At 41.2% G+C, this 27,017-nt stretch overlaps 1 protein-coding gene across 2 annotated transcripts in view; it reads right to left on the reverse strand.

Annotated features, from left to right (window-relative positions):
- Positions 1–4,588: 4,588 nt before the first annotated feature.
- Positions 4,589–27,017, reverse strand: part of st6galnac3 (ST6 (alpha-N-acetyl-neuraminyl-2,3-beta-galactosyl-1,3)-N-acetylgalactosaminide alpha-2,6-sialyltransferase 3) — a 115,024-nt gene continuing 92,595 nt past the window's right edge. For both annotated transcript variants that reach the window (XM_034207743.1, XM_034207742.1), the window contains exons 4-5: positions 15,861–15,968; positions 4,589–9,977 (exon numbers count right to left, since the gene is read on the reverse strand). In XM_034207743.1, coding sequence (XP_034063634.1) covers positions 9,788–9,977; positions 15,861–15,968 — 298 coding nt within the window. In that variant the 3' untranslated portion in view covers positions 4,589–9,787. The remainder of the gene's footprint in view (positions 9,978–15,860; positions 15,969–27,017) is intronic.

Genomic DNA, 27,017 nt, shown 5'->3' on the forward strand with positions numbered 1-27,017 from the left:
CTATTTTTCGTGCCTGCACCACGTCTTTTTGTCCGGTCGGGTCTTCGAAGACCGGAAGCTGTGTGATTCATAAAAACATTTTCTTCCTCAATATCTTACCCTAAGCCTAACCCTATCCTTTTTATTTTAAATTGTATAATGTCTGAGTTTTGTTGCCGTCCGCGAGGAAAATAAATGGCTCAGAGCCTCAGAATACTGAAATCTGTATTTTTTGTCATCTTGTTTTCCTTCTAATTTGTTATTATTTACATTGCTTTTAAAATCGTTCTGTGTGACACGAAAAAAATGGCGAAATCGTGTTGGTGAACACGAATCAATAGATTAATTTCGTGACTATAACACGAAATGCCGTGAGACTGTGTTGCAACATTAACACCGACAAACTCACCAATTTAGGAAGAAGTGAAACAGCACCTTTCTTGTCATGCAAGGAAAAAAGTACTTGCGTTACGTTTGTTGACTATAAAGAGAGCAAAAGATGGATGTAACAACTTCATTCCCCATCGGAAAGGGCTGTTCTAAATATAGCGAACACTATAACTGATATTGATTTTGTGGCTGAAATACGCTTTGCTGCTTCCCTCGTACACAACAGTACAGCTACAATAGATAAAACCCTCATACAGCCCCTCTTCAATCAAGCACAACTATTCCTATTCCTTTTACTATTGATCTTAAAGGCAACAGAAGTGTGCTTCAAACAGGAGATTGTATAGAAAGCAAAGCATTTCTTTATTATCCCTTTCTTCTTTTTCTTTTTCATTTACATTTTATGATTAGACTCCCAATATAAGCGTCCCTGAGCTCGAGGAATGCTACACGTTGTACCATCTGGCCCTGGAGAGCACATCCTTCTGCAAAGACTTTCATGAGGTCAAACGCTCTGCAAGAACATATTTGCAAACACTCAAATTGAAAAGATTCCAGTCGTCTCGTTGACCTTGCACCGTTAAGCTGTCCACAAAACAGAAAACACTAATGCACGCCAGCTGCTAGCGAAACAAAATTAAAAGGCTGACAGAAAAGAAAAACCGTAAATATGTGGCCGGGCTGGAACGTAACTCAGGTCTAACCGAGTCAAGGTAACCGAAGTAGGAATAGAGGATTCAAGGTAAGGTGAACTGAAAAAGGCCTTTTTCCATTAACCCTCTTTTGTAACTCTGTAAGCTTTGCAAATATCATGTGTATTGCTCACTTTGCTCCCAACTCGCTGTACGGCTCCACCCAGCAGCTATTTACAAATCTTTAAATCTGTAAACTTTAGCAGATTCATTTGTTCACATTTTGAACATAAATGTACAGCTTTTTACTTTAAGAAACGGTTATTCTGTGCATTTTTTGTCTCTTCGCTGTTTGCTACTGTAGTGCCGGTGTTGTGTCAAATTATGCACCCCCGTCGTGAAATGCACCCCTTGACACGGGAACGCGCATTTGAACGTATAGTCCGCTATTCTATGTTGTCTTTTTGATGGTTGGGTGGTCGAATCCTGGATCTTGCATTCATTCGTCACTTATTTTTCAGTTATTTTTTTATTTAAAGTGGACCTATCATGCTATATTTGAAACATATATTGTAGGGCCATACCTATATAAAACATGTCTGTTAAGTGTTTTTTTCAAAATACCAAACAGATCATGCATTTTAGCCATGCCTCATTTCGCTCTATTTGCTCTATTCCAGCCCTGTCTTCACAAGGGCTGATTCTGTGGCAAATGAGCTGCAGCTGACCACGCCCCCCTGCAAAGGAGGGGGCGAGGCACGAGCGTCATGTTACCATGCTGTTACCATGCTGTTACCATGCTGTTACTAGGGTTGCCAGAAACTGACCATGATCAAAATCGATTATTCGGCAGCCCTGGCGAATAATAATCGATTATTCTATAATAATCATACATATCTGTATCAGATCCGTTGCAGCCCCGTTTTTAGAGATTTGGGTATGGAGGAAAAGAGAGAGGGTTGTGTTTTCTGACACTTGGTGAGTTCCCTGACACACCGGGGACACATATTCATGTATAAAAGACGTACAAAAGTGCATTTTGCATGATAGGTCCCCTTTAATATATGTTTTTATTTAATTGTGACGTCCTGTCTACTTGTGCTTGTGCTTTACAATGTATTGTTTATTTTTACACCAAGTGCTTGAGGGTGGGATTAATAGAAACATTTAATTTTGGGGGATGCTTTTTATGAACAGCCTGGTTACCACGATATGCACCCTTGCTATCTCTGACAATAAACGTGTCACATACATAAAACTTGCTCCATTTATTGGTACTAGTCCTACAACTATACCCTCCAAAGTGCTTGAGGGTGGGATTAATAGAAGTATCTTTTTGTGGGGGGTGCTTTTTACGGCAGGCCAGGGGGTGCATTTCACGACGGGGGTGCATAAACACCGGCTTTGATATGCTATTGTCTCTTACAATAACAACTTTTAGTCTAATTCCTTCAACTAAATGTGACAAACTAATTGGCAGGACACCTGTTTCAGATTCTGGTTGAGAAGAGCCAGCTGATTTAATGTCATCAACTCATATGGTTTGTTAACTTATCAAATACAAAGTAGATAGTATGCAGAGCTGAATAAAGCAAATGTTAATTTAGACTGGCGTGGCGGCTGCTTGGACTGAACACTCAGTCGTTGATCTGATGTTGGTCAGCTCCGGCAGAAAGAAACTAAATCTGTCAATTCAATTTAGGCCAAAAGGAGGGGTGGGATTATAGCAACATTATTCAAAGCTGACTTTGCGATGAGGTAAATGTGAATAGATAGCACACAAAGCAAGACTTGGCATCATGTTAGGAACAGCATGACCGTACGAGATTCGTATTTTTCTAAATGAGAGCGAGTAATTTCCTAATTAACTTTCCATACTTAAAAGGGAATATCAACTTCTTTACACATGAAGGTAATCCTGTGCAGTATATTCCATCTTTAAAACAGTCTAACATTTCCTCTTGTCAAAGAGCAACCTTGACTCCTAAATATTCCATGTTATGTTATTTCTGCATGAATGATATCGACTGATTGACATGAGTTTTCTATTGTTTAATAAGTGTGCACTTTTTGCACCATAGATTAAGTACAAGGTTTTGACACAGGAAATTGAAATATTCCTGTTTAAATATATTTAGAAAAATATTTGACAGAAATAAATTGTGGTTTAGGGTTAAGATTGAAAAAATCTCGTTACCTTTTTCCCTAATTTGAACCAAGAGCTCTGAGTTGAACCTACATATAAATATAAGAGCCTTAATCTTATTTAAATTGCAAATAGTATAGGGATAACAAATAAAATGGGTTGTGTGTAAATGTTTGCAGACACATTGGGGAGGAAAATGGCGATTTAGGAGATATATTAATAATCTCTTTAAAGGGGACCTATCATGCAAAATGCACTTTTTGATGTCTTTTATACATGTATCCCCGGTGTGTCAGGGAACTCACGCAGCATCAGAAAATAAAACCCTCTCTCTTTTCCTCGGTACCCAAATCTCTAAAAACGGAGCTACAACGGAGCTGATTCAGATTTGCGTCCGATATGACGTAATATCGGAAATGTGGACTGGCAGCTTTACACCCACGGGCCAATTAGAAACGTTACTATCAGAAACAATGCCCGACTGTTTTGGACGTAATATGGTCTGTGTTTACATTAGCATCGCTAACACTCAGCGCTAACCTGTACTGGAGAGCATGTGTGTGAAGAAGCAGGAAATAAAAAGGAACTCACCTTGTGGTATAACCGGCAAGAGAGAAAGCCTTTGAGCTCCATACTGTTTCAGAAATAATCCTTGATAATCCATGATATGGCGTTTCATCACCGCAGTATTTAGTTTAGACAGTAGCTGCCGGGTCCCGCATGAGCTCAGACCCCTCCTTTATTTTTTATCAATTCTTTTTTTTTTTTAAAGCTATAAACCCAAATCAGCACTTTTGAAACAGGAAGTGAAACAGAGGGATATGAGGCATGGATAGAATGGGTAATCTGTTTGGTATTTTGAGCAAAACACTTCATACATGTTTTATATATCTGAGACCTATGCTATTGCTTAAAAATAGCATGATAGGTGCACTTTAAATAAATAATATAATCCAGTCAGCATTAAGTCTGTTGCAAAAGAGTAGTGCAAAAAGACATTTTAAGAGGCTACAGTTGTATAACTATGAGCCTGAGTAACAAATAAGTAGCAGAGTTTCAAAGACATTATCTTTCACAAGACAGGGGGAAGAAATGTGTTTGAGGGATTTTCAGAACTCAAGTCAGAATATATCAACCACCTGCTTGAATAAGGACCATTATCGTTTCAATCTGTCCCCTAAATGTTTTATTTTTACTTTATTCATTACTGTAGCATCAAAACCATGACTGTGAGCATTATTATTTAAAACGTGTGCTCTTTATTTATGCAGAGGTGACAGAAAAAACTCTCATGCTCACCGAAACTCGTCTGAATTCGGCTCATCTTCGCTGCTGATGTTTTAAAAATATCATGAGACGTCAGATTTGAGATGGCGGCTCCATTCATATAACATGAACACATTTCTCCAGGCTTTGTTGAGAAAGGAACTTAATCAAATAACAAGGTTTTTAGGTTTCCTTTAATCCCAACAGAGAATAAAAGACACAGAGGACATGTTGGTAAAAATAAGAACTCTCACAATATATCTTTTTACAGCTAATAAGTAATACAGAAATACATATAATCACAACGTGTTTTTTAACAACATGTACATTTAAATAACCTGCAACTCTCCATGCAGCATTTTTTCAACCGATAAAAAGGAGTGTTAACTGTTAGCAAAAACATCTTTCTTTATAACAACCTCTCGGTGTTATATTACATTCATTGTAACTCAACACTCACTCAAGTTACACATTTCACAAGGACACTTGACCTGAAAATGGAGAAAAGGAAAGTGCTTCACAACGCACAAAATAAATGCAAGACACAGGGAAGGAGAACATTGAAACAAACTTTAAAGCACTTGAGAGAAATGGCAACAAGTACAACAGTCAGGAGGAAATGCTACCATTTTTTTTTTACGTAGACGTGAGACAATCTTTCAAATCTGAACTCCAAAACATAATTATTAGCAGACCGGAAAAAAGAGCCGAAGATAATGAGAGCATTTTAAACGCGGTGGTAGCTCCAGACGAGACGTTTTAATCAGGGTTTGTTTATTTAAAGCAAACGCTGCTTGTTTTAAGGGACGCAACCTTCAATTGGTTTTTTAACTTAGCATTATTAAATGGTGCTCATTCAACTGTTTCAGTTCTCGGTGAGGCTGAGGAGCAATGGGTTTTATTTTCCTTCCTATTTGCATACTGCGAGCACAAAGAGAAGAATCTGCTTCAGGTTTGAAAGGAGAGATGAAACCAACAAACGTCACTGCTCAGAACACGAAAGCTTGAAGTGATCAGTTCAAGATCTGTGAGTGAAAAAAATAAAAAGAGCCAGAACCAGAGATGAAAATAATTCAGGGGAAAAATAAGAAATAGTTCAACATTTTGGGAAATTGATGAGTTTAGCGAGCGTTAGATGAGCAATGTGAGGATAGATGAAAGGTTATGAAAACACAGCTAGCTGGTTAGCTTAGCACAAAGAATGGAAACGGTTAGACTGGCCAAATAAGGTTCACTAATTAGGTTAATATTGAAATATCTTTCTGTACAAGATCCACAGTAAAACCTGAACTTTAGGCTTCTATTTTAATCAGGAAATAAACCCATTCAAAATCCAATTCGAATTTGTTAACAATTTCAATGACTAAAACAACAACTTGGTTCACAAAGTTATCGCTGTTTTAGTTCATTAAAAATCCCAAAGGATCAGAACCAGTGCGACAGAGGGTAGACTTTCTTAGAATCTCAGCTTCAACAGCTCTGAGCCGCGAACACTCGGCACAAAACCAAGTGTAAAAAAACACAAATTGTTGTTTTTCACATGCATAAACAAATGAGATAGAACATGTTAATTTGTAAGCTTTTAAGAGGATTTAGTTAACTTTGGACGGAGCCAAGTTTGATGTTTACACTGGTTTCCAATTGTTGTGCTAGGATAAGCTAACCGGCTTCTGGCTGTAGCTTCAAATTCACTGTAAGATATGAGATCAGTCATCACACATATCATCTAACTCCTTGCAAGACAGCAAATACGATATGTCCAACTATTGGTTTAGAGTTAAAACAAATAATGAAATAATGTGTAAATGCTCATTAAAACTATATTTTGCTGCCCACTCTTCTTCATAGTGTTACTTATTCTCCAGTCCTCTCCCTGTGAGCCCCAGATGATTCACGGTAGCCTATATAACGGCTTATTTTCTATAATGTCCTGTATAATACATCTGTTGGTTTCCTTCCAGGGGGTTCTGGCTGAAGACAAAGGAGTGTTTGTTGATCAGAAAATAACCGAGAGCACAGCCTGCAGCAGCAGAAAAATATTGGCAACACACAAACCACTGCATCAAGAAAAAGAAGAACAACAAGAGGAGGAGAATGTGATGATTAGAATACAAATAATGCACCATAACACACCTGAAAATGATGGGACAGCTCTAACTTATGTTCGTGATATACTGTACAGCAGAGGTAAAGCTGCCGGATGAACGCACAATCACAGGCTGAAGGAGATATATGAACATTAATCATGTAACATGCATGTGATTCGGTATCAGGGGATGTTTCACCTATATTTCTAACTCTCCCAGAGGCACACATCTTATCTTCTAGCTTCCAGAGCAGGAGGAATATCACAGAAGGTCGTGTTCTGCTTTACATACATCGTGTGGTGGGATTCCTTCAGACCTCTGGAGCTGTGTCGTCTCGGAGGAAATCTGACCTCTGACCCCCCCCTGTGTTGCGGCCATCTTTTATACGCTGAGACACACCGGGTGGAATTTTAAACAGGCCGATTTTACATTTTTGCTGACGCTCTCCTCAGCTGGGCGGACTTGCAATGAGTTTTGAGGTGGAGGTCGTTCTGTGATCGTTCTCGGGACTTTATGCCGAGAAAATATGAGATTTTCTGTTGCTCAACAAGAAGCTGACACACAATGACCCAGAGAGAAGGGATTTGGATACTCGCAGGTCAACATGCATCGAGGGTTATAACTGGATGGTTAATTAAAACATCTCTACACTTTTAATGAGCTGTTGCTGTAGGTTTTAACTTCTTCAACAATCTTCATTAGAGGAAGGATCTGCTCAGTTGAGCTTAACATAAGATTGTATTTATCCCGAAGGAAATTGTTGTGCCAGAGTAACAACAATACAATAAACACAGCAGCATAATAGTAAAAGTGTACAATAAAAGTGCAGTAAAATGAGAGCTTAGAATCTGTCATGATGTTAATAAAAAAATAAAACACTTTTTGTTTGTGTTTCCACTGCAAGTGAAGAACAGTGAAGATTTAAAATTGGGCTAGAAACAGATCAAGATATGACCATTTGGTTTGTTTTTCATACACGGTGATATAACACACGATAATTAAGTTGTTCTTGCCTGATTGTACATTTTGATTAGACGTTGCAGGGAGACGTGCAACACGAGGCAGACAGGAAGTCTAAAACCACCAGAACACGTGTCTGAAGAAGCGTCAGGAAGGCTATTACATAACTTTTTAACATCAGCAGAAATGTGGATAAATGTCCACCACTGGTACATTAATACGTGTTGCTGCTGCTTGCTTCCTGTGTCAATAAATGTTGTATAAGTTGTAGACGCCTGAGGCTGAGGATGGATCAATCGGGACAGCCTTATAGTTCTCAGGGAACGCAGAGTAGGGACTATTTTCTCCCAATACAGTTTCTTGCAAAGTATCTTAAAAAGGTTACTGAGGTATCTAAGCAGTGGTTTTACAGATGTTTCAGTTACATACATGTATTAGTTGTTAATGAAATGCACCATTTGAAGCTGCTATGTCATCATGGATGCATAAAAGGTTTCTAGAGATAAAAGTTGGTTTGCTTTGAATCATAATCATAAGTTTGGTTAACATAGACGCAGGGCTGTGGTCAGGAATTGCCCAGAAACGTATTATGCAGATTGTAGCACTGATAACATCTGTAGCATGTCATGTTATGTGACACAATTAGACAGAAGTGCTAAAGACAGTACGACTATAGCTTTCATTTCTGTTTACGCCCAAATCTTGGATTTGAGTTGGGGTTTTCCAAAATGAGAAATCTGACTCCATCCTATATAAAGTTCCTAAATAAGAATCGCGAAATTTGGACTAGTCAAAATGTCAGATGCAAGAAATGATATTGCAAAGCCTTCTTCAAACTGCTATTGTGGGGATGAATACTTACAACTGTATTTCATGGCCAGTGAAAATCCAACATATTAATATTGGATCTGGCTTTTTTAAAATCCTCCCCACTCTAAATTAAAGAAACTCCAAGCAGACGTGACCTGAGTCCTCAGCTGTAGCTGCGCGTCTGCCAAGAAATCCACAAACCTTCCAGTTTCAACCTACATGTTGACCTGTAAATCCCCAAGGGAGTCATGGTCACAGCCAGAGAGTCTCTCCACTGATACCAGCTGACCTACACACCTCACTGATTATTCCTCACTGCGCTGGAAACTGATGCATTCAAATGTTACGACCTGAACCAGGAGACATGCCCGCTGCGTTCAAAGACAAACGGGCAGATGTGTTCACACAGTGATCGTGTACACAAAGAGGCACAAAGCTGAGATGAGAGTATGAGCGATGGAGAGAGGAGCGGCCTCCTCCTCCGTCTCTGTACAATGAGTGTATCGCAGGCACAAAATGATAATGGCATACAATTAACTTCCAATGGTTTCACTGCACACATAAATCTCTCCCTCTGCGGGGGTCACAAATGATCCAACTCCCTCGGTGAGTTTGTGATTGCACATTGCTCTATGTGCTCACGTTGTCAATGGTGCACTGTTACAGAGAGTTGCTGAAGAGATGAAGACGTTAGCAACCGATCCAGATCGAGCCGGAACGTGTCTCTTAAAAGTTTCACAGAGTTAAGAGAGAGAAAAAACAGCTGACATCTTTCCGTTGTGTGAGTTTACAGACAGCAAAGCATGACGGTGAGCAGCGGATTTACAGCCATGACTCTTGTTTACCGTTGAGTTTTTTGCGGTTTTCTTTTTCAAATGACCTTGTTTGTTGAAGCTGTTGTAGGCGAAAAATGCCCTCAATTATCAGTCAGAGACGAAGGCCTGAATGATGCGTGCTATGGAGGAAATACAGCCTGACAGGAGGAAACAGAGTAGGCGAGATCAACAGGCATCCATGGCAACAGGTTTTCATTCAGCCTCTGCCATATAGAGCGCCTGCAAACATGTGATCCGTGAGGTCACTGAGAGTTGACGGACAGTTGGGACTTCCTGTTGTTTCCCTCCGTTGTTTTTTCTTTTCAAAGAGATTCTTCGAGGCCGTCCTTTTGCTGAACTCACAGAGCAGAGAGGATCGGCTGGTCAGTGAACAGAACAACTCGGCAGCTTTCAAATTCAAGAAGCAGGAGATATGTTTTTGCTGGCCATGTTTATCAATTGAACAGGAAGGCTTTCTGTCAGAAAACGCGCTTCCTGGATGTTCTCCATTCAGCACTTGACAGGCAGCCATCGGACAACCTTCTCTAATGGATATGAAGTGGAATATGTGCCAAAGTGTGACGGTTGTGCACATTAGGGAACAGGCTTTCTGTCAGTGTAGCGATCCAGCTTGTCCCCAGACGACAGAGATGATGATAATGGCGATGACGGTGTAATATGTCCTTGTCGGTTCAGCCAGGGTCACGACAGCGTCCATGGGGGGTTAAAGAACTTGATGGAGTGAGTTTTGGCCCACTTGCCAATCACAGATTTCTCCGTGATGAAGCGATGGCCGCCGTACGGGGCGCTCTCGTGGAGCTGATACTCTGCGCACTCGTCCCGGCTGCCTGCCTCGTAGTAGTGATAGGGAACCTTTCTGTAGCCCTCCGTCCTGAAGGGGAGAGGAGAGGAAGACCGTTAGATAAATAGAAAGAACAAGATAGAAAGAGTTTCATGTTTTTTTTTTTTTTTTAACCAACGACAAGGACATTATGGTATTGATTTGAGGTCTTATTTGTAACTATTATAAACTGTGTATGTTCACATGTGTACGGAGCCCTGGAGGGTTCATAGAGAGAAAAATAAATAAAACGTGGCCACGTTTTACTTTCTCGTGCGCACGCTTTAGTAACTCGTGCGCACGAGTTACTAAAGCGTGCGCACGAGTTAATAAAGCGTGGCCTCGTTTTATTTAAATTGAGGGATTCCTGTCCGTGACTCACAGTATCTGCCCACAGCTGTTTTATAGAAGGAAAACCTCCTTCACTTTATGAAATCTCTGCGGCACCAGTGGCCTGTACTACGAAGCAGGATTTGCTATTTACACTATTCATTCATGAAGTATGACACTGCGCTGTCAGTAGTGCTGGGGGGGAAACGATTATTTTGAAAACGATTAATCGGGCGATTATTTGATCGATTAGTCGACTAATCTAACGATTATTTTTCTGTTGTTCAATTTTTTCACGATACTGTGTCTCAGGGAATCTTAATATTTAAGAACCTATTAATGTGTTATACCAGATTAACGGAAATAATCTCAGCTAACTGACGATACAAACCATGTTTACCAAAACAAAACACAAGTCTCATAAGAAGCATCTAAATGACCCCTGAGCGAAAAATGCTAACGGACATTGGCACAGAACTCAAGATAAAAGTACCCTTATTACTTATCGTAGCTGCACATACAATATATCCGATTAAAGCTGAGACTCCACAGATTATGTAGGTATATAGTATCATCACTGAGTGATCCGGACTCGCGACAGGGGAAGCAAATACAGTCATCACAACACGTACCTTTACAGAGCTTCTAGGGAGATCGTCTCACCACCGTAGCTGTCAATCTGATCAAAAGACGTGTTCAATGGCATTACAATGAGAAAAAACGCGGCTGAATCGGTTAATCCATAGGTTTTTAACGTCTATGTATAAAAAAATGATTGAATTTATAATCCATAATTCCATTTTTATGTAAAAATCGGAGAGCAAATGCTAGCTGCTAATGGTAGCCACCACAGCTAGCTGCTGCCTCCGGTCTAGGCTATGCAGCAGTGCTTGTGTGATATGCCAACTCCATTTGGCAAAGACTGCAAATGACAATATCTTTGCGTTTTGGACTAACTTAAAAATATTCCCATGCTTTTGAAGACCTAGGGCGAGATGTTTTCGTTTGGGGGCTTCGTGCGCAATCCTGTGAGGAGGAGGTGGTAGCCGTTTCAGTCTCCATTGTGTTTGAAGTGCGATTGCGAACTGCTTGTTGCTTTTGGTGACCCACGTGTGTGTAGCGACGCGTCGACGCGGAAATATGTCGTCGACGATATTTTGAAGTCGACACGTCGACGTCATCGACGCGTCGCTACAGCACTAGCTGTCAGCACGCGTCTCCATGTTTGTGATTGGTCAAATGTTGCTAACCCCGTCCCTTTCACGTGAACGCGCTCTCAGCCGGACAGAGAAACCCTGGTTGATTTACTGAGTTGATAACCAGCTTCGTAGAACCGCTTATCGACATCGCGTTTGTTAGGGTTAGTTAAGCCGGGTAAATCGAACATGTCCAGGTCCAGAGTCTGTTGAACTGGCTTCGTCGTACAGGGCACTGGAGGCAGTAACGTGTAACTCAGCAGAATCTGAGAAGAGCAGCACCAGCTGCAAAGAGCTGTGCCTTTTACTGTTTACTTCACTGCGTTTCCCTTCATTAGAACCGCTGAATAGAGATCGAGGCTGCTACGTTTAACCACACACACCTATACACACATCGAACTACCAGAGTATTCTCCCTTGTTTTATGAAGGAGATGTCCTGTCACCGGGGCGCATGATGTGTGTGTGTGTGCTCAGCTCCGCTCTGTGTGCGTGTTCGTGTGTATCCGACACCACCGGCATTTGTTTTCAAATTACCACGAACAGTACTTTAAACAAATCTGGTTCCCCATAGTTAAGTGTATTCCCAAGTGAAAGAAATGTGTTTAATCTTAATCTCGATGTGCTATAGTCCTGCCGGAGTGCACCGGAACGAACGATACTATCATAATCAAATGCCCCACACACACACACACACAAAACGAGGCCATGCTTTATTAACTCGTGCGCACGCTTTAGTAACTCGTGCGCACGCTTTAGTAACTCATGCGCATGAGTTACTAAAGCGTGCGCACGAGAAAGTAAAACGTGGCCACGTTTTATTTATTTTTCTCTCTATGAACCCTCCAGGGCTCCGTACATGTGACTTTGTTCCCCGAAAGTATTTTAAGTTACCATGAAACGGCCAGCTGAGTGCATTTTGATTTAACATATTATCTTCTTTGGACAATTTGTTGCTGTTTTCAGTAGCCAATTGCTTTAAAGATGTGTCACAACCCGCTGGGAGATTACAGATTAACGGTACCTACTAGATCGGTTTCTGTTGCTATCACCCTCGCCTACGCTAGAAGATGTCACAGAACGATTGCACAGGGATGAAGTGGAGGAAGAAGCAGAAGACAATGAAGAAGATTGATCCTGATCTGTCAGTGCTGCTGGTGAAGGTGAGACTCATCTTTTTGATATAATAAAAACATTTAATTGCAAAAACGAGTGCAGGATGAGTCACTAACATTTGTAATCGTTCAGGGAAAGTATACACTTATACAATACCATTATCAATACCATAAGTTGTCATTTATGGGGCCATATACTGAAAAACATGTGATTTTTTGATTTCATAGGAATTTGAATCCTGCATGTTGGCCATGTAGCTTTGGGAGAGTTGAATATTGGACACTCCCTGAAATAAAGAGCCCTTCTGCAAATGTCAGACTTGTAACCAAATAAACAAGCAGTGCTGCATCACAAAGGAGAGGCATGTATTTCATGTGTGCGGTGATGTTTGACGTCCTGCCAGTGAATGGATGTTGAGATGAGATGCGACAGATTGAGCTCTGAAGGTGATTGACCAATTGATCACATTTAATCAGAGCTGAGCGCCACAACGCAATTTAGGTTAAAAGTAGGGTCCGGATGCAGTTATATATCATTGTGTTAATAACCCTCAAGAGCATCGTATCGTTTTATCGCTATACAATGATATGTATTCAACTCTATTGTTCCAAGCAGGCTGCAGACTAAATTGAAGATTTTTGTCCTACGCATGTGAAGAATTTGGTCAAACAGTCTATTTAATTGAACACCTATTATTATAATTTGTATATGGTTTTTTCATGTGTGATAATGAAATTAATCAACTCCTCATCCTAGTCAAACATGAAATAATACAGTGTTTTTTCATGTATTTTTGATATGATGGTAATATATCAGGTTCAAATTGTTCTGTTTTTCAGTCTGAATTTCCATTTTTGTGTATATAGATACATAATATATACTGTATACACAAAATGCAGGTGGAATGCATTTTCAGGACCACCTCCAGAAAATAACAGCATTTAAAACTATGAAATAACAAATTAGTTTTTTCAGGACAGCGTTCAGCAGTCAGCGGCTTGAAGTGATGCAGCCTCGGGCGAAAGCCTCCACTCCACAGGTTCCCCTCATTAAAACAAAAACAACAGCAGCTCCTGTTACTCAATAACTACTCTTGTTATTTCTAAGATATCATGAAAACATTCCTCCTATTCTGAGTCACAGTCAATCTAAAAACCTCCCAAATAAACGGAGTAATGTTGAGGAGGGAAGTGGAGCAATTCTGAGCAGAAATTGTTTACAGTTTGCATCTTCAAACCATTAGAGGAAAGGAGGAATCAATACATAGATCCACTGTGCAGCCTGCAGTTGGTTGCTAATAGTGAGTGATGGCTTTATGAGAAAATGTTGTGTAACACTTTCATGAGAGGAATGAACACGGACAGAAGAGAAAGAGCCATCTCCAGTGGTTCCACATCCACAGAGCCATGGCGGTGTGCCAGCTCTCAGTGAGACACAACCCAATCACTGCCTCTGTGTCACACGCTGGAGCGCATCGGCATTAACAAATACATTCAATTTCACCCTCTCCGCAGCACCTGTTGAGGCTCCATTATCTAATATCGGCTGAGGTCAATTCTGACTAGCGCTGCACACAAAACTTCACTTCTTCTTGCTGTCGTAGCGGAGCGGTCGGCTGCCAGCAGAGGTTTGTGTGACACTAAATCGTCCACTCGGAAACTCAGTGAAACACAACATCCTCCCGGCTCACGCAGGTAAGGCAGGAGATAAGAGAGAGGCGGGGGAATAAGAGGACGACGCCCCTTAACTGCCTCACTGAATGAAACCATAACAAGCATGCTTCCTTTAAAGGTCACCTATCATGCAAAATTCACTTCTTCACGTCTCTTCTACTGTACATCACCATGTGTCCCCTCGGTGGAAAGAGACTCTGAAAGTTTCAGGAACAAAGATTCTCTCTCTTTTTGTCCTGATCCATTTCTATAAAAACCTGCCTGAACGTGAGCTGATCAGATTTTGGCCACTTTATGATGTCATAATGATGTTTGGCTTGTGTAACCATTAGCCAATCACCAACCAAGGTAACCCCCCCCCCCCCCACCTTATCCCCTGAATCTCCTCCTCGAGCACCATTGTGTTCTTTGTAACCAAATCTCTCTCAGGGGGGCGTGGGGAGGGGCTCCTTATTTTCATCTAAAGTAACAGACAGAGAATCAGCACTTTTGAATCAGGGCTGAAACAGAGGGGATTATGGGTAATGCTGCAATGATCTGTTTGGTGTTTGGAGCCAAACACTTCAGAGACATGTTTTGTAAATATCTGAGACCTGTGATATATTGATGAAAAACAGTATAATAGTGGACCTTTAATAACATTGTTGTTTTGAGTAACTAATCAGGTTAGCCATGCTGCTTGCTGTCAGAGAAGCAGCAGGATCGCTCTCCAGTGAAGCTCCAGCTCCCTGACTGTTCCAGGATCAGCCCCTTGGACAGCGCTCAAGACAAACTCCAACTGTTGACCAACATAAATTGGGCTTTTGATCCACTACCAAACCTGAATTTGTTCTCGTTGTAGCGGAGCGGTCGGCTGCCAGCAGAGGTTTGTGTGACACTAAATCGTCCACTCAGAAACTCAGTGAAACTCAACATCCTCCCGGCTCACGCAGGTAAGGAAGGAAAGAAGTGAAAGACGGGAAAGGAGACAACGCCGCCTCTTGACTGCCTCGCTGAATCATAAAGTCCTCCGCGCTGGTTGAATTATCTCTCCTCTCTGCCATGTGTCTGGGGCTGTTTATATTTCAACTCCCACTGTGCACGGGGAACACGGGGAGGATAAAAGGCAGGATTTTCACTGCGTATTAGGTGGAAGTGTTTGACTCGGGGGATAGAGAGAGATCACGTTGAGAGAGAGGAGGCGAGTCAATCAAACCAGAGAGCGAGCAGCCGTGCCCGGAGCTACAGCATCTTGTTTGTCATCCTTCCCGTGGCCTCGCAGTCCGACAGCAATCACTCACCCACGAGTCAGACCGAGGAAGACTGGCATGTATAGAAATAAAACTGTGAGCAGGGGAGGAAATGGGTGCTGCAGCCTCGGAGACTCTGCAGTCTGCTGGGTATTCTAGGTAGGAATATATATAATGGTATTCACGGCACACAGAACCCAAAATGGATTTCAGCATAGAAATTCAGCCATTAAATCCAAAGAGAGGAATTGGAAATGCATTCCAACAGGGCACGTCTTGATTATGGGAGAGGCTGCGATTGGCCGGCGCTGCTGTGAATGCGAATCTAGTTTACGAAGTGTTTTGTGTGCATTTTTCCCCTAAGAATGCAAGGGGATAGTTGGTGTCTTACTTGCAGTAGGTGTCATTTATCATGCCGTAGATATGGATCTCTTTGCACATGTCCATGGCGAGGATGAGCGTGAACCAGCCGGTGCTGAGGTAGGAGCCGGACTGGATCCTGCAGACACACAGAGACACCTCTTTCATTATGATATTCATCTTTCCATACAATACATAACACTTTACTGTCAGATCAAGTGGGAACATGTTCTGGCAGTGCAGCAGCTCCATTTGCAACACAGGCACATTTTAAGACAAGATACTAGGAAACACACTGTTACAAAAAGGGTCGATGAAAAAACTAGGAATGAGATAATATGGCTAGAGTCACAAAAAATGTACCCTTAGGTGCTTTTATTAACAACTGAAAAAACACAAAGTAACAAGGATCTACAGAAAGAAAACAAAACCTCAATATATACGTACAGGTCGAGGACATATAACTGGTACCTCTCTGCTCTACAGCCACAGTCAGACTAACCTCCAAACACTTGTGGTTTATATATGTTAAGCCCCTCCCCATATGACAATCCACTATTTATACCCTTAATTACTGTTATTCTTATCTACAAACATATTCAAAATGTAAGGCAAATTATGTAACGTACCATTACAATCACTGAAGACAATACATTCAAGACCCTTTAAGCCACATTAAGTCTGGGATTTAACTCTGTATTTCATTTGAGGATCGACTGGTGCATAGAATAATTCTTCAGTCATAAAAAGCACTTCAATTTGCATGAGTTTTCAGGTTGCCGTTTCTCTGACCTCTGAGCTCTTGTCAAGCAGATGATGTGAGAATTACAATTATTCTAACAGCTGTTCCTTTTGTAGGTAGTTCTGTATAAAGAGCCTAGCTCATCTCATATGTACATTTAAAACTAAATGCATCTGCAGCACAGCCTCAGGACAGGTGCATCACCATACGCCTGCCTTACTGTAAGGCTTTTTAAACATGCATTATGGTGGACATTAATAGTTAAAGATGTTGTCAAATCCACACTTCTGTATATATATGGAAAGGTTCAGAGGCTGAGAAAAGAAACACACTTTATTGGGTGTTGTACAGCTTATCACAACAGCTGCAGACACGCCGTCCCCTGTGAATAATGCAGGACCCCCAGTTGGCCGATCAATAACAACTCGCATAATCCTTTCATCAGCAGCACACTCGCGGTGTTATGACCTCACAAGAAAGGTACGCTTTGATCATCCTCCAACACACAACACGCCGCTGAGATGGAGCTTCACTCGGGGTTTTGTCAAAACAAGACGAGTAAGTGGGTCATGAAGTGTACTAGACCTGCAGCCCCCGCGTGGCAGGTGGCCCGCGTGCTGCCACTCAGCAATGCATGGGACTACAAGGAGCCTTAGACCTCGGATAAGTGCACAGCTTGATACTGATAAGGATGAGGGGGAAATGGACGCACCTCCACAGTATGAGACACGGAGACAGCGTAGAGATTATAGGAGGACCGCAGATGATATACATACATATATATATGGCTACAGAACATCCACTCAATGATATCTGACAGGCGAATAATTACAGCATGAGAGATGAATACATTTATGAAATGATAACGTGTTTCATGCTTTAACTGGACAATTAAAAGAAGATTTAGCAAAAATAATTGACAATGTATTAGGTTAATCCACTAATAAACAGGTCAAATGAAAAGAGATTTGAAGAGAAAGCTATAAATTACATAAATGCAGTAACTAGTACCAAAATATAATACAGACAAGAATGAGTTGAATGAATAACATCATTCAGAAACTGGTTCATTTCAGTTTATGATCATAAAATTGGAAGGGTACTGCATTTTTCCCTTTTTAAATGTTTCTATTTATCCAGTCCACCTTGAAAGAATATCAAAAAGAAAATACCTGATACTTAAATATGATAAAACAGCACCATAACAAGTTTACTTCCTTTAATAACGAGGACGTTGGAGCAGCTAATCCTGTTTGCCATGTTGCTTCCTGTCAGAGAAGCAGCGGGACGCTCCCTGCTGAAGCTCCACGGACAGCTCCAGCTCCCCGACTGTTCCAGGATCAGCACCTTGGACAGCTCTCAACTCAAACTCCAACTGTTTCCCAACATCATTTGGGCTTTTGATCCATTCAAAATGGAATAAATGTCTCCTTGTTTCCCGGCAACCCTGCGTGCATGTGTCTACACGCTGTGACCAGTTCAACCAAAAAACAAACAAATACTTTTTGGCTGTAAATATATCAGAATCTCACAGGAAAACAAAAGATAAAGTCGTCAGCCGTGACAGCAGCTCTGTGAGATGTAAAGGCCCGGACACACCACGCTGACACCAAAGAACTGACACAGACGGACCCCGACTGTTGTGTCGCCTTGCGTCTCTGCGTCTTGGCCATGTGTCGCACTGGAACACATCGCAAAGACTTCAGCCGACGGCCAAGAAGCACGTACGAACTGCGCATGCGTGAGTGGCAATAACTCTCCTTAATAGCAGGCGGCGGTAGTGTGTATTCGTCATTCAAAAGAGGCAACAACCGGTGTAGGTACCTTAGAGGCTTCTCAATACTCAAATTTCCCCTCCTCGGTTCCCCTCCTCGAGACTTAGACCCGCCCACAGGAGATGCGAGCGGAGGACCGAGGAGGGCAATCAGCAGACGTTTAAAGAAATGAGAACTCCTCTCCTCTGAGCGGTCATTTTAAAGAGACGTCCGTTCATTATTACGTGGCAACAGCTGCATCAGCTGTCGACTGTTTTGTCGTAGCACTGTATCTCTGTTAGATCAGCTGAACATTGTTCCCCCACATATTTACTTTGAATTCATTGAGAGTGCGGTATAATGAGACAATAACAGGCTACGGATGCGGACACACACACACATATATTTATATAAATATATACAATTTAAAGTATGAGAGCACTCTCATAATAACGTAACACAATCAGAGACTGGATATATCCCCCCCTCTCTCTGGTCGCTGAAATGGGGAATTTAAATTACGGGCCAAAAGTTGTATTTACAAGTAGGCCTATTAAAAGTAAGCAGAGGACACCAAACCAACTGAGACCCGTCTGTCCGCCTATTTTAAATATTAACAATATAATAAAAATAAATGGAAATATATACACCGGCAAATATTTAATATAAATACCTTGTGTGTGTGTATAGCTATTGCTTTATCTGCTTAATGTTATTTTCATAAGAAAGTCCATGACTATAAGTATACAGTATCATAACTACATCTTTGATGTTTATAAAAAAAAAAAAAACGTTTGAAAATTGAGCAAGCTATGGCTATTTAAATAGTAAACCACAATGTTATGAATGAGAGCACTACCTGTAGCAAGATGGCGGCCATGTGGCAACGTCGGTCTCCATTGGCCAGCAGCGCGGGTGAGTCATCTAGTGTTTATATATATATCTATGGCTCGGGGTACCATAGAGGCTTCTCAATACTCAAATTTCCCCTCTTCGACTCCTCGGTCCTCCGGTAGTGACCCGGAAATGAATTTCAGCACGCCATTTTGAAGGACGTCTCATTTCTCTAAATGCACACCGAGCATCGAGCGTCGAGGAGGCTCTCTGGAGGAGCTATAACCGAGGATACACTGATGGTTCCTCCACGGATGCATTTCCGGGAACGGTGGAGGCGTGACGCACGGCCGGACTTATCTCAGCCAATGACAGCTATGCATGCATCCCCTGGATATTATTTTAGAAACTGCTTTCATCGCGTCGCGATGTTTCCAGAGAGAACAGCTGTAAGGTCCATGCAGAAAGCAGAGCAGTGTGTATAATATATATCACTCAGTATAACAGGCCTACTCTCTTTATTTGCTTTAGTTTAGTAGATATCTACAAACAAAGAGTCGATATTTTTCTAAGACCATTGCTTCACATAATAAAATACACAACGGCTTATGCTTTTGGAGCTGTAGGTGTGTGTGGTACAGTGTGTAGGTGTGTGTGGTACAGTGTGTAGGTGTGTGTTGTACAGTGTGTAGGTGTGTGTGGTACAGTGCGTAAATGTGTGTTGTACAGTGTGTAGGTGTGTGTGGTACAGTGCGTAAATGCGGCGGACAGACGGGTCTCAGTTGGTTTGGTGTCCTCTGCTTACTTTTAATAGGCCTACTTGTAAATACAACTTTTGGCCCGTAATTTCAATTCCCCATTTCAGCGACCAGAGAGGGGGGGGGGGGGGGGTGATATACCCAGTCTCTGATTGTGTTACGTTATTATGAGAGTGCTCTCATACTTTAAATTGTATATATTTATATAAATATATGTGTGTGTGTCCACATCCGTAGCCTGTTATTGTCTCATTATACCGCACTCTCAATGAATTCAAAGTAAATATGTGGGGGAACAATGTTCAGCTGATCTAACAGAGATTATAAAATACAGCGCTATGACAAAACACTCGACAGCTGATGCAGCTGTTGCCACGTAATAATGAACGGACGTCTCTTTAATATGACCGCTCAGAGGAGAGGAGTTCTCATTTCTTTAAACGTCTGCTGCTTCCACTCCTCTCTCCTCGGTTCCCCTCCTCGGTCCTCCGCTCGTATCTCCTGTGGGCGGGTCTAAGTCTCGAGGAGGGGAACCGAGGAGGGGAGTCGAGGAGGGGAAATTTGAGTATTGAGAAGCCTCTCATATCTGCTCGGGGTCATATCCGTCATATTGTACGGCAACTCAAGAGGGCCATCATACACGGTCTAATTCCGAACATTTAAACATAGCCTACACTTCATTTTTTACTTTGTCCGTTATTATATGTAGAAGATATTACTTTTTTCTCCGTCATTTTGTTTCCATAGCAACAACTTCAAACAGGAAGTTAACCTAAATTACTTTTAAGACACTGCAACGAAAGTAACAAAAACAATGTAAAATCCTTTTCCGTTTCACAGAACACAAATTGGGTTATTTACATAATTATGTTTACACTGTCGATTGTTATTTGTTAACATTCAAACATAAAAAAGAACAACTAACCGCTAGCCGCAAAGCTAGCATCACAGCCACTGCTCCGTTTTCGGACACTTTGCACACGTTTTTCACAAACATTTACATTTACACATCGATGGCCAAAATCGGCTTGGTGTGTCCAGGCCTTAAGAGCTAAATGAAAATGTTGATGTTAGCACGGTCACCATCTTAGTTTAGTCTGTTAGCGTGATACAATTAGTTGGTTAGCACTAATATGTACAGCTGAGGCTGATGACACAATTAATAGTCAGAGAAAAACGTTATTTCAAATCATCCTAAAGGGAAGATGAAGGTTTGTACTAAATTCAACAGAAATCCATCCAATATGTGTTGGAATATATCCATCATATAGCCTTGCTGCTAGCATGGCTCAAAAGCAAAGATTAGGGGAGGGTCTTTTAAATGAAGCAATATTTGGTGCAGCAGGAAAATGTTTTTCTCTGCCCTCATATCCTGATAATTAGTCATCTGGAAAAAGGAATCCTAAGGATGCTTTAGACTGCAGCGGATCTACTGAAGCACCTTTGTCATCAACCATTTTCCCTGTTAACAGGCTGCAGATTTCAATTTGCCAAACCTTGTTATGGTCCAAAAGTCTTCAAGGCTCAAGTGAAAGATTGGGACCGTATCATTGATTAAAAACCTGCAGAAAGCTTTCAAACAGCTTTCAAACATCCCATTAAAAATAAGTAATTTGTCATTTCCATTCCGATTGTGTGTTAAACATTGTTGTAAATAAGAAATAATGAAGTGTAAATCTCCTTTCTCTCCTGTGATAGCAGATGGCACACGGTGGAAGCAGGTCTGATTGATAACTCCAGGTTCATTTCCAAAACAGTTCACATCTTAAAGTCCAATGACGACTAATTCTTCAAAACATGGGGAGACATTTCAAATCACGTCTGTCCCTCAGCTCCTACATGGAGACTTTTCTTGCCTCTTTTCAAAGCCAACTGCTGCTAGTTTTCCAAATCGCATAAGGAATAATAATGTATGATTATGAGCCATTACGGCTAAAGACCTTGTTAAAGCAGGAGAGCAGATGGTGGAGTTAGATGATGAAATTGGATGGGGATATTTTTTTAAACACATATTTGCAGTACAGAGCTGTGACCACCTATTTAAGATATATTTTATTCCCTTTCCCAATATATGCTTTTATTTATGTATGGATTTATAAAACACATGTTTGCAATATTATGGGATGATTCAAATATGGTCTTAATATTGTTAAAAACCAAGTCAGAGAAAAAACAATAAAAAGGTATTTAAAACCTAATAAAAAAACAAACCCCCCCCCCCCCCCCATGAGAGTGTTTAAAATAAATAAGAGACTCATATGTCGCTTACATTTTAGTTGCATAACATTTCTCCACTTCAGGTTATTTGATATAGTAAATCAAATGGAGTCAAGTGGTACAACAAAAATGAATAGTTTAAATACCAAACATTCTTGGCTTTATTATAGGAAGACCATAGTCTGAACCAGGGGTGTCCAAACTACGGCCTGGGGGCCAAATGCGGCCTACAGCACATTTTGAAACTGCCCTCAGCTAATTAAAAAAGTATAATGAAATAGGGCCCACAAATGAAACTTGTGCTTGTCATATATTGTACTTCTTAAATATATAGGGAGGCGTGTGGTGCAGTGGGTTGTGCGTTGGTGTTCGGATCAGGGGGTCACAGGTTCAAACCCCACTGCATGTCGTTGTCCTTCACCCCAAATTGCTCCTGTGGGGATTGCCCACAGTATTGAGTAAGTCACTTTGGATAAAAGCGTCTAACAAGTGACATGTAAATATATATATATAACACAGTATTCATGTCTTAATAATCCCACTTTTCAAATAGATTCAGTCAATTGAAGTTGAAAAAATGTTCACCCTTCATAAAGCAATCTGAAGCTTCTGTTTTAAAGAATGAGCTGCTAACAAAATAAATGAAACCCTGTGGTGAGTTGTGATGCAGGCTGTTGTGTTTCTTAAAGCATCTTCAAGTATCAAGCATCATTTATTTGATTGATTTTGCGAACTTATAACTGATAAGGCATATATACCTCAACTCTAGTGAGCGGCACAGCCCTTCGTATATTTTTCTGTATGTGGCCCTCAGGGAAAAAAGTGTGTACACCCCTGGTCTAGACGCTTCATTAACAACAAGGGCATTATTTGGATGCAGTGACCTCCTTACAGTAAATACATTTGCTGCAACAGATTATGCAAACACACGCTTAATAATAAAAACGATAATACATTCAAGGAGGTCAAATTCAACACATTACAGAGCGCATATTCCACATTTCTCCTGGTCATCAGACGAAACTCGGTCCTTAGGGACTACTCTGTGGTGGGGATGGGACCTGTGAACTTCCTGATGATGAACATACTCTCATGAAGTAAGTCTCCTCTCTTCGGTGCTCAGTAATAATGACTGTGTTGCACTCTTTAGAGATCAGTCAAATAATGTCAATGAGACTCTTGACATCGGTGTCCTCGGTGCTCAAGTTAATGAAGTTTGAGTTTCTGTGGGTGGTGCTCTTATCGTTGTCAGTTCAGCTGTGCTTTTCTTCTCCTCACTGCAAATGAACCCGCTGATGAAAAAGTCAAATGTGTCACGACGACCTCACGACGCACTCCTGTGTAGCTAAAGGATGTATGCTCAGGACCTAGCTGACAGTGTGGATACTACAGAAACTGAAAAGGTTCCATGAGCTCCTGGTTGGACCGTTGTTTGGCTACAGGGCCGTAGAAACAGTTTTAGAAAACATCGACAATCCCCCCCGCCACATTCAATGCAGACAATCCTGACTCAATAACAAAAACGAATCAAATGTATCTAATTAATTAGCATTTGTAGCTATGCTTTTTCCCCTATAGCAATAGAAGTGTCTTGAAATACAACCTTGGATGGATTGCCATAATATGTTGATGCTCATGGAGCCTAGAGGCTACATCCTACATATCCCCTGACTTTTCCTCTAGCGACACCTTGAGGTTAACAATTGTGATTTTAAGTCAAATATGTGATGAATTGCTTTCTTATCTTAATTACTTTCATACACACATTAGCATATTTTGTTCGGAGTTGGGCCATATGTTGCTTTTTTGTGACACCGCCTATTGGACTACTGCTAGTTTTGGGTAAACTCAAGATGTCTGGGGTCATAAGTCAACAACGTTAGTGAACATGTTGTTATTTATGAGATATTAAAGCATCACATATGCTCAGCACCGTTAAGTTGTTTATATGTATGCCATCGGAAACAAATTAGCATTCTGACATTAGCATTTAACTCGTAGCACTTCTGTACCAGAACATTTACATGCACCTACAAAACACTAGAGGAGAGGTTCAACCTAAAAAAGGACAATGGGGTATTTTTTAAGATCTTTCCATATAAAAACATTGAGGACACCATCTCAGAATCCTTAGTAGCAGCTACAGCCATGACTGGTGGAGTACGAGATAGTAATAGGACATGAGGTTAACTCAAAGCATTCTTAGCAAGCAAGCACAGCAAAGCCAGTTATAAACGTCAGAAAATAGCTGAACATGTTTTTGCAACAACCAATCAGCAAACTTAAGTAAACTAAACCGTCTGAAACATCCTTAATGTGGATTTATGACCCCAAGTGCACCATCGATTTAAGTTTAAAGTTTTAGCAGCCCAACAAACTTTCTCACACACGCTGACACCGGGGCTGTTGGGAGGTGAAATTACACAGAAATGTAATTTGTTGTAATAAGGGAGTGAAGGAGAACAGAAGGGAAATGGCACATTATCAGTGATACACAGCGCGGAAGCTCTCAGCCGTCAGAGCTGTCAACACATCACCATTACGCTGCATTATTCATTAGCCATTTGCCACTCTGGCAGTACACACACATGCATACTTTCACACACACACACATGCATACTTTCACACACACACATCCTTAGTCGAGAGCTGAATGTCCTAAAGCAACAAAAAAGAAAGCATGCTAGAATAAATACGGGAGAGGGATCTGCTGACCTGATAATTAACATTTCAAAGCAGATGTGTGTGAGAGTAGACGCAGAGAGAACGACGGATAGAATTCAAGGTCTTCTGCCGACAATTTGTTTACCTTTGACAATCATAATGGCACAACTTTGCAGAGAGGATGCTGTTATTGTGCGGCCAATTTAAAGGAGAGATAAGGCTCGGCGTGAAGCGGTTTCGGCAGGCGGCGAATAACATCCAGAGCCGGAGGACACAGAGAATGCAATTAGCTTGTTTTGTTAAAGCAAAAAGAAAAAACACACAGCATTTCTACTCAAAGGCAGCAAACAAAAGGTGTCATGAGGTCTGGTCTCGACTCTGCCTGGCTTGAGCCTCAGTGCGGCTTTTTAGAAAAATGGAACATAATAAATTGTGTTGGGCACGAACAAAAAGGAGAAACACCGTATTTCTCTCTCTTTCTAACACAAACCTGACTCAGGAGTGATTGGGACTGACATGCGAGGACGCTATCGGCGCTGGGAAAGGAAGGGTGTTTGAGAAATGAAGTCGGACACTCTGTGCAGGGTTTAAGTAAATAATCCCAGAGTCTGCCTGAGCTGGAGCCTGTTGTGCTTTACCTGCCGAGCGCCAGAGGCTAAGGGATCAGCGCGAGGCTCCTCTACCTCTAACTCCGTTCAATAACTCGCACTTGACATTCGCAGCAGGAGAGCCGTCCTCGTCTGGGAGAAAATCCAAAGCGACGATACGTGCTTTATGCAGCTGCACAAATACGATACGACACCTGTCAAAAACACTTAGGGGAATATATCTCAACCTGAAGTTGATCCTCACTCTGAACGGTTATCAGTTTAAAACATTGATTATTGGCTACATGTCAGACATAAATTAATTTAGTGAAAATGTGAGAGCAATGGAAATATCCACATAATTAGACACCTGATGTGTTTGCAGCAGCATCTGCTCTCACACCGCTCAGCTTCAGTGTTGATTTAAACAATTACAAACTAAACTAGACACTTTTGGCGGGCCATAAATCATTACAATGAAATCAGAGGAACAGTTTGACAATGTAGGAAATACGCTCATTTGCTTCTTTACCCTTTTCATGTCCGCACTAAGACACATTTTACTTTAGGACAGACCCAGGAAAGGTGTTTGTCTCCAGCCTTTTAGCTATTTTAACCTTTTTCTTTTGTAAATACACTATTGAATAGTTGTTTAACTTTTATCTAACAATGGAGTCTGTGAAGATACAATAGGATCCTGGTTCAAAATGGCAGCGTAGGATGGATTTTACATTGTTTCTCATAAACCTAATTTAAATTATATTCCTCTTTTAGCATTTTTGAAATTCTGCAGACTGAAATACATTTAGAAAATCTGATTCACATTCAAACATTATCATTTAAAAGCTCTATGGCTGTATGTATCTTACAAAAAACAAAAACAATATACTTTGTTAACCAGTTTTAGACACATTTTAATCAGCTTTTGGCTTTTTGACCCTTTGTTCTGTGGATCGGCACAATGATGAATCTGTTTTGATGCGACTGCAAATCCTTTGTAATACAGAGCACTGAGAGTACCATGTACAAAAGGTCGTAATAATACCACTGTGCTAAAGAGCAGAACCTTCTGTTCTTTTCTATCTGCTCGGTTTGAGCTTTGACGTAGAGAGAGAGAGAGAGAGCCCTCGTACATCCGTCCTTTATCAGGTCATCTCACACACAATCTGTACGGAGCATCTACAGACCGACCAGGTTTTATTCCTCTCCTGGAGAAGGACGCCGGGAGTCGTCTCAAACATCTATTTCTCTCTCAGGCTGTTTACAACCGCATACTTACAAACTCACATATTACTTAAAGGCAGTGTTGGGACTAACGCATTACAAAGTAACGCGTTACTGTAACGCCGTTATTTTTGGCAGTAACTAATACTCGAACGCATTACTTTTTAAATTCAGTAGCTCAGTTACCGTTACTACATGGTGCGTTACTCCGTTACTGCGTTAGTTTTTTTATATAGTCAACAGCCAGGCGAACAGAGATGAGAACTGTACTTAAGTACAGTACTTGAGTAAATGTACTTAGATACTTCCTGTGTCACATGCGGAGACGGGCAGTGGGCGTGTTTGTGTTGTTTACTAACAAGACTATCATGGCGGCGGCCAGTGGCGGCGCCAGGGTATGGCTGGGGT

This window comes from Gymnodraco acuticeps, unplaced genomic scaffold, assembly GCF_902827175.1.
Source record: "Gymnodraco acuticeps unplaced genomic scaffold, fGymAcu1.1, whole genome shotgun sequence".
NCBI classification, from domain to species: Eukaryota; Metazoa; Chordata; class Actinopteri; order Perciformes; family Bathydraconidae; genus Gymnodraco; species Gymnodraco acuticeps.